At 45.5% G+C, this 14,686-nt stretch overlaps 1 protein-coding gene across 5 annotated transcripts; it reads right to left on the bottom strand.

Annotated features, from left to right (window-relative positions):
* Positions 1 to 1,399: 1,399 nt before the first annotated feature.
* XRCC3 (X-ray repair cross complementing 3) lies at positions 1,400 to 14,560 on the bottom strand. 5 transcript variants are annotated; one of them, XM_064713995.1, is made up of 8 exons: positions 13,975 to 14,560; positions 13,172 to 13,273; positions 12,683 to 12,820; positions 10,208 to 10,420; positions 7,627 to 7,781; positions 6,599 to 6,808; positions 5,174 to 5,263; positions 1,400 to 4,123 (listed from the first exon to the last, which is right to left on the bottom strand). In XM_064713995.1, exons 2-8 carry the CDS (start codon positions 13,224 to 13,226, stop codon positions 3,827 to 3,829), a joined length of 1,158 nt encoding a protein of 385 aa, XP_064570065.1. In that variant the 5' UTR covers positions 13,227 to 13,273; positions 13,975 to 14,560; the 3' UTR covers positions 1,400 to 3,826. The 5 variants fall into 5 exon arrangements, with proteins under 5 accessions (XP_064570065.1, XP_064570063.1, XP_064570067.1 ...); XM_064713993.1 differs by having other exon boundaries at positions 13,979 to 14,560; XM_064713997.1 differs by having other exon boundaries at positions 3,881 to 4,123; positions 5,174 to 5,220; positions 13,975 to 14,558.
* Positions 14,561 to 14,686: the final 126 nt, after the last annotated feature.

The following is a 14,686-nucleotide window of genomic DNA, read 5'->3' as shown; positions in this document are numbered from 1 at the left end:
GTTCACTTTTATACAAGATTTTCTTTCTGGATTTCCATTTGTAAGGTTGTAGTTATAGCTAAGAGTCTGCATAAAGAATATATCCAGAATATCCAGTTGTATAATTCTGGGATGTCTTCAGCACCAAATCAAATCAGCAGCTCTGATGAAATGGAAAACCAGAAAAGACCTTCAAAATTGGCAGACACCTTGTCAGGATAACTGCAACAGTGCAGTTGTGGTTTTAATTTGGCATTTTTGTCCTTCACTAAAATTTTAAGGGGGAACTTGTATAGAAAGGTAATGAGGACTCCACATTGGGCCTCAGATTCTCCCACATCAGTGGTGAGTCTGGTGTGCAGCAGGATGGGCATGAGCTGTACATGGAATTGTTCTGGTGGAAAGGTGCCTGTTGCCCTTCTGTCTCTGGCTGTGTGCTATATTGGCAAAATTCAGTCTTGAGTTTAGAGCCTACTGAATAGTCTTGTAAAATGGAATTGTTTCATGATTGGCTCCTCTTCTGGAGGAGTGACTGACCTGTTGCTGTGGTGTGCCTGCACTTACACAATGCAAAAAGAGTCAGTTATCTACAGTTTGTGCTTCCAGTAAATGACACCTTCATCCCCCAAGCACTCCTTAATTAGTAAATTAAAATGGTTTTGAGCTTGAGAAGTATTTGTACTTAAATTGTATCATTTGAATCCAGAGATTTTGCAGATGGTATGATTGTGTTGTAAATATCTAATAAAAGGTGTGTGCAGTGCTGCACTGACAGTTGTGTTCACAGTAGTTGCTGATAGTTGGTTTTTGTTATGTAGGTCACACATTGTGTCTGAAGGCTGCCAGGAGTGGCATTTTTGGTCCTGTTTGTACTGAGAGAATAAATGTTAACAGATGTGATGCTGACAAGTTTAGTTCCATTGTCATGGATTTACAGAAGTACACAGGGCTGTGTGTGTGTGTGTGTAAATATTTAGAATTGAGGAGTATCTCAAACATCTACATTGGATTGTTTTTTTCCCCTAAAACCATTCACAATTGTGCCAGTACACTGAACAACTGAGGTCAGTTGTTAAAAAACCTGAAACAACAAAGCAAGAGGCCAAACAGAGTGTGGGGGTCTCGTGGAGGTCCAAAGGCCCACTGGGAGGGTGCTTGTGCTCACAGGGAAGCTGCAACACTTCCTTGGTTACATCTGCTTGTAAATGAGAAATATTTAGGGAACCATAGCTTCTCAAGTGTCATTTAACATTTCAAAGTGTAGAAGAATATTTAAGTAGTCTTGCAGGATAAAGACTTAATACATTCTAGACTGTAAATCTTCTTTGTAAAAACTACTTCCATTTTTTTCCTTGTATAGAATACAAATCTCAGTTGTGAAACCCAAAGATGAATAAAGCTCTATAAAGGGAAGGTTCTTAATTTGCATTTATTAAAACTTAAGCACATTTCAACACTTTTGACACAAGCTTCAATGGACAGGTGCTGTGTTGGGTTCCTGTGAGGGTTTGCAGCCCCAAAGCTGTGCTGGGGGTGGGACTGAGGGAGGGGGTGTTGGCTGTGAGCCTCAGTGGGGCTCAGCTGCATTTGAGACTGCAGGGTCTGTGTGTGCTCAGGAGCCAGGAGACAAACTGTCATGTACTCACACTCAGCTGGAGAGAAATAACCAACAAACCAACGGGGGAATGACACAACATTGAGCAGACAAAATGTTACTTGTGTTTGTTGGTAAACCTGTTTTTCACTAGGTAAACTAGAATTTGATTACAGACCCATCTGTGACTTATAACACTTCAGGGCTGTTCCAGCAAGCATTTGCAAGTTTCGAAAAAGAGTGATCAAAATATCATTGACTCAGACTTTGATCAAAATATGACTGAGCCTTTGGAGATTTGACACTGTTCTGGACATGGCTCACAGCAAGGCAAACTCCTGGGAGTGGAGCCCAGCATTTGATGAGGCTTTTCTGTAAATGAATATCCAGGTAGGGTTTGGTGCCTCCATGAATCAGCAGCATCTCTGTGTGGCTGCTCTGCCCAGGCCCACAATGGGATGGTCACTGCCTTGGCTGCAGTTCCAGCCCAGGGGCACAGGGCAGGAACAGAAGAGAGCTGGAGTGGCACCTGTGCTGCATCAGTTGACCTTTATTGAAGTTGGTAGGGAGGAGGCACAGAAGGGGTAAGGGTTTTAGGGAGGAGGTTTTCCTGCTTGTCACTTTTTCCTTAGAGGACACAAAGGTTTCTAAGCTTCATGGTTGGATTTTATTAAAAGAAGCTGTGAGGTCATTTCCAAATACAGAGATTTAAGACATTTCAGAAAAATGATTTAGACAAAACTTGTGCTATTTGCACAAGGGCCCCTGAGACATCTGAAGGGGTTGCAGAAGGCACTGAAAGCAACTCATCCTTTCTGCTTGCTTACAATCTCCTTCCTTCAGCTTCAAGCTGTGCCTGTTCTCCTCTGGAACCTCCCCAGGCAGTCACTCAGGGTCTCTTTCCCTTGAGTCACACTCAGTTGTCCCTTGAGAAATCTGCCACAGTGCCAGCTGAGGCAGTTTACAGCCAGACAAAGCTTTCAGCTCCCCAGCTGCAGGCTGGCACATGGAAAGAGGATGAATGTCCTGAAGGAGGAGGCAGCTTCTCACAAAAGGGACCTGAGCAATGCCACCCCACAGACACACATGGAGTTCCTGCCTGTGCCAGCAGCAGGAGGAGGGGAAAGGTGAGAGCTTGCTGAGTGTGTGATACAAGTGAGCATCACTCACTGATGAGAGCAGGCACCCAACAGAGGCCTCTGGACAGTGAAACTCCACCTGGCTTGCTTTCACATGGAACAGAGCAAAGGAAAAGTTCAGCTATTGGAGAGTGGATGTCATGGCAGTGATCTGAGGACAGCAGAAAAATGGGACAAATAGCAAAAAGACAGGAAGAGTACCCATGTGAAACTGTAACTGAAAACCAAGAATCACCTCAGAAGAGCAACAGCATCTGACTGGATGAAAAGAGCTGAAGGTGCCCTTCAGGATCATGGCTGAGCTGAGAGCCCACAGCAGGGACACAGGGCATGAGAGGCACCAATCCAGCAGCCCATGAAGAATGCTGATTTAGCAGAACACAGAGCAGGGCAGAGCATCAGGGAGAACACACAGAGCTTGCCCTGAGGCTACACAGCTTCAGCAATGGGCAAAGAGAACAAGGGGATGGGGGATGTGGTTTGCTCTCCTTCAAATAAAAGACTAAAGAGGCTTTTGCTATGAAGGGAAGGGACTGAAAAGCAGGAAAAGAGTAGAAATGAACCATTAAAAAATTTTAAAGAGTGCTATGAAGCTAGATACACTCATCTAGTACAAAGGCAGTGCAATTTTAATTCTTACAGTAAGATGTTAAAGTACCTTTATGGGATTCTTTTCTTTAAAATCTTAATAACAAATGGTTTTAAAATAGGCCAGCTGCTTTGTGACAAAGAATGGTTATCCTTAATTGGCAGCATGAGACCCAGAACCACCAGCAGGCAACATAAACAGGCTGAATTTCAAGTCCTGTTGGGTCTGGAAACAGGGTACAAACCTACAGTAAATGCTGTTTCTAGATAAGCACGCTATTAAAATAAAATGAGACATCAGATCTCCCCCATCCTGGGGATTGCTACATCCCACTCCACTGTGCAGCCTCCACCTGCCCACAGCTTCCCTTTCCTTCAGAACCTCCAGGACACTCATCTCACAAGGAAAAGCTGAATATCCAAGAGTAAAAAGATAATTTTGCACAATGCAGACAAGGCTAAATGTAGCCATACCATTGATCACATACCTCACCATCAGTTTCTCTCATCTAGGAACAATTGCATTTCACCAGTAATTCTTCCTGAAGCAAAGTCCTGGTACATTTTTGGAGCAGGAGCCTTTACTATGCAAAAGTGTTACTTTATTCCTTTTACACCTTCCAGCTGCACTGTGTAGTAGCAGAAGGATGGAGGGAGATGGGGAGCAAAAACAACACTTAAAGTCCTCCTGCTGCCAGCTCCCGGTGCTGCTGCTGCTGCAGGGGAGTGTGGGGGCAGCCACAGCCGCCGGGCCATCAGCCTCAGCAGCAGCTGGTTGGACCACGTTATCCCCAGGGCTGGAGTCACTCTGCTGCCCACTGCCCTGGAAGGGAAGCATTACACATTTCTGCATGCATGGATTTCACAGGAAATACTTTCTGTTGTAACCAAACTGCACTAGAAGGCATCAGGTATTGTTTCTCTAACATATATTGAAAACTATGGGTCTTTGAAGACAGAGGTGACAGGGTTTACTCACAAAACTTAGGTTCTCCCTTTGGCAAGGAAACAGCTGGAGGAGAAGTGATTCTACACAGAACAGCTGCCATTCTTTCAACTACAGCTAGGGGGAATACCTGCCTCCATCTGGACAGGCCTCTCTTGCAACGGGAAAACCACACGAGAAAAATGACTGAACTTTTAATATTTGAAGTGTGTAACTTCTGGCCTTGGATTCCATTTGCAGGTATATTTAGAAATGTTGGGTAAACAGAACACTGCATTTGTGTGACTTTCAACTCAAGGTTTAAAACAATTTTTTTTTCCTGGAAAAAGTGCGATTTCTCCAGTAAAATAAATACAAGATAATCAGGCAAAAATAATAATTGAACCTTATCCTTGTTCTGTATCAATTCCAGAATCTGAAGGACACAGTGAACTTCTCACAAACACTCATTTATGTAGCACCCAGCTTATGCAGTAAATCAAGGTTATAGTTAGGATTCAAACAACAAATACATAGATTTGAGTCCTGTTAATATCTTGGTGTCAGAAGATGCTATTTTGGGTTTTCCCTTAGCTCACTAACAAAGCCGGCTGCTAGGGTTTGGCTGCTGTATTTTTTAAGCAGACAGGAGGTTCAAGCAGTTACATCAGAGAAAGATGCAGAAATACTCTCATGTCAGCAGGTACTCAGGCCATTAACTCCAGGAAATTTTTCCTGCTAACTTGTGATCAGGGATTACAATGTAAATGTGTTTGACAGTTTCTTCCCCCTCACAGCACGAGCTAGTGCTGATCTCCAGCAAGTCCAGCATTGCTGGGTGAATGCCCCAGTGCTCCTCACATGATCTCGTAGCCTACCCTGGGGTGACAAAGATCAGGATGGTTCAGAGCTGCTGTGTTTGGCATTGTCACTGTGTGGGTGACTCACCTGCAGCTGCACTGAGCAGCTTCCGACTCGCTCACTGCGTCCGTCACCTGAAGCACAAACACAGATTTGCAGCTGACCTGGGGTTCTGGGCTTGTGTTCAGCAAGGACAAGGGCAGGGAAGGGAACCAAGGCAAGGAAATCCAAGTTATCAGAGCATATATTAAGCCAAGTTAGAAAACACTTATTCTTTCAAGGCAAACTAAAATGGATTTGGGAATAACAAGCTGAGTTTACAGTGTTAGAACTACTTAGCAAGGTACAGCTTACATTAATTAAATTACTATTAGATGGATACCTTATTTGTTAAAAAAGAAACTCAAACCACAAACAAATCCCCCACATTCACAAAACTATTGCAGTGCTGTAGCTGGAGATAAAAAGTACAAAAGCCCAGATCTCCCAAAAGTGCCCTGTTCTCAATGATTTCAATACCTTTGAAGTTTCTCTGAGGCCTGCACATTCCCCTGCCAAGGCCACATTGGAGTGTGAATGCTTCACCTCTGGCATTCAGATGCTCCTTCAGTTTGTGAGTGGACTAACAGCAGTGTCTTCCTTGTTTTCTCAAAAGAATACTCTTTGTGACCAGTATCATTGTGGGTTTGTTTTGGCCCAGCTCAAGTCAGTTCATGCACTTTGATGCTTCAGTAACCTCAGCAGTTACACAAAAATGCTGAATTCCACAGAAATGCAGCAAAGTCCCTGGTGCTTCCCTGTCTCCTGGGATATAACTGCCTGCAGAGCTCCCAGAGCAATCCTCCTGACAATGGCATTTGAGGCCAGCGATAAGAAAGAACTCCGTTATTTTGCTCTGATGCTCTGTGCAGTTGCTATACCTATCTATCTCTGTTAGCCTTAGTGGACAACTTTTGAGAACATTAACTTGTGTCATTATATTGCAAAGGTTCCACATCATTGTCTCCTTATTGCAAGAGTTTCACACCTTCTTAATGTTTCTCGTAGGCATCTCCTCCAAGCACCGACTCTTCCTTCTTCACAAAGCAGCTAACTAACTCCAATTCCCTCTCAACCAACCAAGTGTTTTATAGCAAATGAGTGTTTTATAGCACTCATCTTCTCATTGGCTACAACTGTGGCCTGTTAAAGTCAGGCCTGTTCCTAATCTCCAATAATTGGCCCAGCTGCAACTCCTTTAGGGGTAAGATTACTTTCTATACTACCTTTATTTTCTTATATTCTATCCCCCTACAATTAACAGCCTATAAAAGTTTAAATAATAAACTTCAAGTAGTTAACATTTACTAAAGCACATCAGTTTAAGGAAGCTTCAGTTTCCATCAGTCATGGACGGTGATAATTTACCAGCTGACGGTGGTAAATTCAGCACCATGAAATCTGCATTTACACAGCTTGTTCCATCACCCTCCAGCCATTTATTAAGCAGATAAGAAGCAATGGATAGCTTACCTGGTTAATGCACACGATGGGAGTCCTGAACCTGGTGCTCAGGCTGTGCAGCTGAGCCCCAAAGGCCTGCAGGTAGCGAGCCTTGAGGGCAGCGTGGGCCGGGCCGAAGTCGGCGCGGAACAGCGCGGCCATGGAGTCGATGAGCACCAGGCGCGCCATGCCCCGCGCCAGCAGCGGGGACAGCCTCGACAGGCACTGCTGGAACGTGTCCTGCACACACAGGGACAGGGACACAGGCAAAGGGCCCTGCTGGGCATCCGGACACTGAACTGCAGCAATCACCACTGCACGTGAGCTCAGGGAGCTCTGAATCGTGAAGGCAGCTGGTGGATCTCTGAGTCTCACCAGTAACCACAGCTGGTGGTTTTACTGAGGAAGAGACAAAACTGCAACCTGCATTCACCTGCAGCTCTGACTTCACTGATACTTTTAAATCTCAAGGGTGTAGTACTACACTCCTAAACTTACTGTTTTCATAGAGTTATTTAATGTTAAGGAGTTGGAATGAACCTTCAAAATCATCCAGTCCCAACCCCCTGCCATGGGCAGGGACACCTCCCACCAGAGCAGGTTGCTCGGAGCCACATCCAGCCTGGCCCTAAACACTGCCAGGGATGGGGCAGCCACAGCTTCTCTGAGCAACCCCTTCCAGTATCTCAGCACCCTCACAGTAAGAATTTCTTCCTAATATCTAAATTTCCCCTCTTTCAGTTTGCACCCTTGCCCTGTCCACGTGTCCTGACAGAGAGTCCCTCTCCAGCCTCCCTGCAGCCCCTTCAGACACTGGAAGGCTCCTATGAGGTCCCCATAGGAGGGACCTTTTATTCTCCAGGCTGAACAGCCCCAACTTTCTCAGCCTACCTGGGCAAGGAGTGGCTCTCACTGAAACACTCAGGACATGACATTATCATTAAGTGTTCCAAACCAGTTACAAACTACGCTGCTCTTCCACTGATGACCTTAACAGTAAAATACTGCCTCAAATCCATACTGATCAAGAGTCTTAGAAACATTGTGCTAATACTTACCAGGTCTGCTGCCTGCTCAACAAAGATATTGTTTCCAAATCTGATCTTCTGTATGATTTCAGCTGGAACATCTGCACGCAGCTTGTGCTGTTGGTCTATGAGCTGCTGCAAACGTTTGCTTGGGAACACATCCTCTGTACAAATGTAGACAGCTCCTGTAGCCAAGGAAACCACAGGGCCCTTACACACTCAGTTTCATTAACAGCACACAAATGATAGCAGAAATTCTGCATTTAAAAGCTGGAAATTCATGTTTGTTTGGTTATTTTTTAACCATGTTGAATCAGATGAACAAAAACCCCACTTCTGTGGCTCTCCTGCAGTTGCCTGGTCCTTTCTTCAGCACCAGCTGGGACAACTGGATCTGTACTCTGCACTGGGTGACACTCACTGTGCACAGCTGAGGAGCACCTGATCACTGCCCTTGGGATCAGGAGTATCACACTTTATCCAACCCACAGAGTGGCACTGCACAGTCTGCCTGCTTCAGCCAGAAATCCAAAACACAGAAATCCAATTCACACTATGAATATCATGCTAAAACACCTGTGCTAAATTGTGTTGAGACAACAGCTCCTCAGTAAAACTTTCTGGCCTTCTCAGCTGCCATGCTTATTTAAGCTGACTGCCTTCTGCACAGTGCTGCTTTCATGCTGAAAGACAGGGATTTCTCACCATGAATTGTGGGCTCACAGAGAAATCATCTGCTTTCTGAAAACCAGACCTGACTTAAACCTTGTCCTCTCCTTGGTTTACTTAAAAAGGGTGGAATGCTCATTTCTTCAGATTTCATAGTCACTGGGGTTCTTCCAGATGCAGATTTGCATTTCTAGATAGATTGATGCTCCATTGATTAAATAATTGTATTTTGATCCATAGTTATTGCAACATTCAGGACACTGAAAACACATTCACGAGTCCAACAAAACCCAAACAAAAATCAGCAATTTCATTAAATATGTTTTTTAGGCCAATAAATGTGTTATGCTGGTCATTGACAAAAAAATACCACCAAAACCCAACCAAACAGGAATAAAACTCACTAAAACCCCCCAAGCTCAAAAAGAAAAAAATTTGATTCCTATGATCATAATCTATCAGGCACCAAACCAGCTTGTTACCAAGAATCAGTAGCAAACATCATTTTCTAATTCAGAATTCTAATAAGGATATTAATTTGTTCCATTATATTCACATATTACTTATGAATATGGGCATTTAAAATAAATTCAGCCAACACAACTGAACACAACTGACATTCCAGGACAGCAGAAAGATATCCTGGAGGCAAAGGAGGCCTTTGTTTACTTCCAGCATTTCTTTGCTGCCAACCTCCTTGCCCTGAGAATTGCAAACAAGATTAGCACTAAATTTAATGAAGTAACTGTTTAAAGAAATGTATTTCAACATCACCACTTATAAGAAGGGAGGGAAGTTTGTAATCAGTAAAAAAAATATAATGCAGGGATAATAATAATACAGGGATAATTTTAAATCAGTAGCAAAATCTTCCACTGGCAGTGAGAGTTTCTAAGCATTGCTGTTCTCCTCAAGTTTCCTAAAGGATAAAACTCCTCACATTTAATCTAAGATTTAATTGCTGTATTTCTCATGGGAGGCTCAACACAAGAGTGCCAGTAGGGTGTTGGGCACCTTGCTCTGTTCCTTGATTTCAACACAAACAGGAAGAAGTGCTGGAGCGTGGATAAAAATGTATTTATTTAAACTATGTGCAGCAGTTAGCAGCAGCACACAAAGGAACAGAACAAAATATAATTGTTTCTGCTCTGATTAATGACACCATGTAATGTAAGCCATGGGCTACTCACAGCCCTTTAAGCAAGACCTCAGTTTGTACAGTCCCTGATTTTTCCACAAGGGTGGATACAGTGAAAGGAGTGAGTTTCCCCACAAGGAGCCACTGAGCTGCCAGATGAAGGCAGTGCTGTGTGGAGGGAGCAGCAAGGTCACAGGCACAACACACCTAAGGCAGAGTACCAGAATCCTCACAAGTGACACAGGCTTCCTCCCTTTCTATGGCAGCAATAGTAAAAAAAAAATAAAATTGGGAGTTAGATTACTATGACAGAAGGGTAAAAAAAACCATACTCAAATCAAAGAATAAACCTGCATACTTTGGTAAACCCAGGAAAATCACAGGTACAAAACAATGTTACCTTTCTTCAATGATATTTCCATTGATTTTACTCTGTAAATCAGTACAATTATTGTTATCAAAACAAATAATCTTTGAAATTTGAAATCCCCAGCTAGGGAGTATGTACCATAGACCCAAGATGTTTGTAGAGAGTGATCTGCTGAGCTGTCCTGCTGACCTGAGGAGCCAAGGACAGCACCACTTCTCTTACATTGTTTGTGTGCTGAGTTGAACCCCGGGTGGCAGGCAGGCAAACAGCAGCCAGCAGGAACTGTGAATTAAGCTGTGCTGCAGGATGTGCAGCTTTTCTCTCTGCAAACACTCAGCAGTCACTGACTGCTCTCCTGCTGAAGTTCCATGCCCTGAGCCTGTGTTGAGGCTCCTGAGGACAGGGCATTCCCTCAGGTTCAGTTCATCACTCACCAGACTCCAAGCCACCGTACTGGTAAGGGAACTGCACACACAGGCACAGCTGCAAACCAATCTGAGTCTTCCCAGCAGAGCTCTCCCCAGCCAGCTCTGTGATTCCCACCAAAGGAATGCCTCCTTTCAACAAGCTGTCCAGCACTGCACAGCCCAGGCTCAGCTTCTGGTGCTGGGAGGTGAAAGGATCTTTATCTTGGTAGAGCTGAAGTGCTGCAGGGTTTAATGAGTAAAAAGAAAAAGTTAGTTTCATTTATTATTTTTCCAACACACAATGATACAAAATAGATGCTGTACACAAGGTTTATCCCTACAAGGTGTCATGGTTTGACCAGGAAGAAGTTGGGAATTCTGGGAAGCTGTGGTCAAACCAATGAAGGTTTTGAGTTTCATACTGACACCTGGTGTAGCCAGTGGGGTTTGGACACACCTCCGAGAATACACAGGGGTTAAAAGCAGGGCACTGCCCTGGCACTTCCTCTTTGGACTTCGGCGGGCGAGGAGGTCAGATCTCTCTCCCCCGCCCGGCCCGCTGCTGCTGGGCGGGGGAGGGGACAGCCATGCGGTGAGGCCTGGGGCCTGGACAGAGGGGGCTTCGGGGGGGGGGCTCCAAGGATGGAAGGGTGGGGGAGCCCCAAGAGACATCGGGCAGCCAGCTCCCCTTCCCCCCCCCCCAGGAGAGCAGCCAGCTCCCCTTCCCCCCCCCCCCCCCCCCCCCCGGAGAGAGAGAGCCGGCGGCACCGAATGTGATGGCAGCCAGCCAGGAGGAGAAGGGGGGGAGAGAGAGAGAGCCCGGCCGGCTGCAGCAGCAGCATGTGTGGGAGTATCATCTCCTCCCAGGACAGACAGAGACTGAAAACTTTTAACCCTTTCTTGCATGATTGGGGCCTTGCGAAAATGCTAATCCTCCTCGAAGCTGAATAAGAAGGGAGGTGAGAGATGATATGAGATAAGGACTTTGGCCCGGAGTTTGTGGAGATGATTGGATGGGGAGAGATGATTTGGAGTGGCCTGTTGGCTGGACTTTTTCTTGTAGCCATGGACTCAGTTGTTCCTGTGACACAGACTGCATTTAGGGGGAGGCAGTGCCTCAAAACCAGGAGGGTTCATTTGTGAGGACCCCCCGGCCCCAGGGGGTTGGAAATATATGGGGGGGACAGTTGTCCCAAAAGCAGAGACTGTGCCTTTTTGGAGTGAGACAAGGCATCCTTGAAAGACCACCCTAAAAGCAGCTCTGATCCATGTCTCGGTGGTGAGAGCACTGAGCATGGAAGGAACGTGTCACAAGCGGCAAATGGACTTTCCGGGCGGTGCCGGAGTGACAGGGAAGCACACGAGGGTCTCAGTGTGTCTCCACGAGAAGCCTATGGAACAAGAAGGACTCCTTTCCCTCTTCATGAACTGATGTTTGAGTATACTAAAGTGTCGTGCCGGACTGGGCAGTTGGTATTTTTGAGAGAATGTATTGGATTGGGAAAGTCAGGGAGTGGGGAGGAGGAAAAGTGGTTTTTGTAAGGTTTTCAATTTTTTTTTTTTTCTTTTCCTTATAGTCTTTCCTATTTTTTTTTTCCTGTAGTTTTAGGTAATAAAGTGTTATTTATGTTTAAGTTAGAGCCTGTTTTGCTTATTCCTGGTCACATCTCACAGCAGACACCAGGGTGAGGCATTTTCATGGGGGCACTGGCTCTGTGCCAGGCTCAAACCATGACACAAGGGATGCTTGCTTTGTTGATGGAGAATTACCCTAATTCAGCCTGGTCTTGCCCACCTCTCTCTCCCCATCAGACCTCTGCTGAGTATCTGTTCAAAGATTGATAATTTACACTGAGTTCTCTCCTCCTCTCCAACTCTTGTTTCCCTTTCTCTGCCTCTAAGGTGTCCCTGAGGAAAGTTACACTCTGAGAGGGTTTTGACAGCAAAGGTTCTAGCACAGCAATTATGGAAATAGCAGACAGAGTACAAAACAGCACAGCAGGCATCTGGTCAAAGCCTGAAGACACATGCAATCACAAGAAAATAGATTTTAAATACAGAGTTGTCATTAAGCATTTGTACAGGAGGAGCTATGAGGTCCTGCTTGTTTTGGAATGAGGAGTTTATGACAAAGCAGTTTATGAAGCTTTTCATATATGATATACATCAACTAGTCTTGGTCCAAAATGAGGACAGTGAGAGAGAGGAAGAGAGTGTGAAAGAAAAAGGAAATGTTTTGTTCCTGTGTTTAAGTGTTTCAGACTGGAGAAACACTTTGTCCTGTTTCAAGCAGGCTCAATCCTGAAAATGTCACCCATTCACTTCCATTTACCCCCAGGAGAGCTGTCCTTAGCACAGTTAAATAATTCACTACAGCACAATTAAAACACTTCCATTCTCATTTTAAATCCACATTTCTGTGTCACTGAGGAGCCAGAACCACATTTTCTCCCAGTGACAGTTCTGAACTTTAGCTAGAAGATGTTTTATGCCCTGCATTACCTGTGAGCATGCTGTTCCTCCTCAGGGTGTGAGAGACTGTTTTCAGCAGGCACTGGATGTCTGCACTGGAGAGCTTCATCAACCTCTGCAAGTCTGCTCCAGACAGGTTTAAAATCTCTTTTACTGATTTGATGTCAGCTGAAACAAGAGGAATTTTTATAAATACTTTTGGCTGACTTACACAGCAAGGTTTTCCCAGTTTGTAATTCTGATTTACTTGAGGTTTATCTATACTGCATTCTTGTATGGTGGGCAGGCAACACTCACATGGAATGTACCTACACAAGCTGTAAAACTGTTTGGAAATTCATTATTGAAGCATGGGCAAAACCCAACACTTTTAATTACCCAGAAAACTTCTTTATGAAATACTTAATTACAGTTCTAAAATGTTAGTGTCCATCTGCCTGCTTATACCCACAAACACACAATTATGTCAAGGATGTCACTGTGGTGACAGATTTGTTAGACAGTGGTAAATTAAATTACCTTTTTTCAGGGCAGCAATTGTTTTAGGGTTCAAGTCAAACTGGTCCCAGTCCATCTCCTGTGTAATGAGCAGCACATCCCATAATTATCTGTGATAATTATCTGTGATAAAAGATAATTATCTGTGATTAAAGTGGCTTTTATCACAGACACAGGTAAGAAAAAATAGGCATAAATCAGTGTCAAAAGTTTCCAGAACTTTTTTTTTCCTTCCTATTTTTAACAATACATTTATCAGTTACCTTAGAGAAGTAGCAATTATTCTGGGGTTATTATGAGAATTATTGCTATTATTATTTTATATATTGATGTAATTTTACTTGGGAAGAGTGTGGCCAGCAGGCTGAGGGAGGTGATCCTTCCCTTCTATCAGCCCTAAGTGAGTGCTGAGCTCAGTTAGGATGACCCAGGACTATTGATGCATTGGACAGTCATTTATTTAGCTATAAATTTATATTTATTAGCTAAAAGCAAATTTAATATTAAATCGTTAAAATCTGTTTGCTACTTGTGACAATATTAAACAGCTCTTTTAATACTTCGGTCAAAACCACAACAATTTAGCCCCATGGCTGCCTAGAAGAGGTTCTTAGCATTATTCTGATAAATTTATGAAGTATTGCAGCAGACAGCCAGTATTTATATAAGCATACACGACTTTATGAACAATCCCTTTTCCAACACGGGAGGGAGAGGTTGTGATGGCTGCTAATAGCAGAATAAATCTAAAAGAGAGGCAAGTTACTTTTAAGTAATACCCATTTAAACCAACACTCTGAGAAGGTTTAGAAGGGGAAAGTTACCGACATCAATCATGGTGGTGACGGCCCTCGACTGAAGGGCTCCAAACCATTGCGCGCTCGCCGCTCACAGGGAGCCGCTCCATGGATGAGGCGCGGGGGAGAGCGAAACACCGGGAGCGGGTCACGGTGCAGCCGGGGGCGTCCCACAGAGCCGGAGCGAGGGGCGGACAGCCGGACACGCGGACAGCCGGACACGCAGACAGCCGGACACAGGCACAGCAGGACACACGGACGGACAGCCGGACACACGGACGGACAGAGCGCGGCGCCGCCACAGGGCCCTCACGCCGTCACGAATCTCCCGCCGCCCGCGCAGCCAATCAGCGAGCAGCCTGCCCGTCGCAGGCCAATCAGAGCTCCCTTCCGTGACTGCCCCGGCGGGACAGCCAATGGCAGGGCGGCGCTCGTTCTCCTCCCGCTGGGCCGGCCGGGAGCGGCGGGGCCGGGCTGGCTCAGAGCCCCGGGCGGGAGGTGCGGCAGCGATCGGGGGCTCTCTGCGGAACCGCTCTCTGCGGAGCCGTCCCCTGCGGAGCCGCGCCCTGCGGAACCGCCCCTCGCGGCCGCGGCGATCCGGGCTCCGTGTTTCCTGGAACTCGGCGACCCAACCCTTCGCTTCCGGGTTGCGGGACACGAAGGAGGCGGGACTAGTGCACCGAGGGGCACGGGATTGGCTGGAAAGCCCTGAGCGCGTGGGCGGGGCCAGAGAGCTGCT

This window comes from Zonotrichia leucophrys, chromosome 5 (assembly GCF_028769735.1).
Source record: "Zonotrichia leucophrys gambelii isolate GWCS_2022_RI chromosome 5, RI_Zleu_2.0, whole genome shotgun sequence".
Classification (NCBI taxonomy): Eukaryota; Metazoa; Chordata; class Aves; order Passeriformes; family Passerellidae; genus Zonotrichia; species Zonotrichia leucophrys.
The sequence above is the reverse complement of the archived record's forward strand: the minus strand, read 5'-3'. Positions and strand labels throughout refer to the sequence as shown.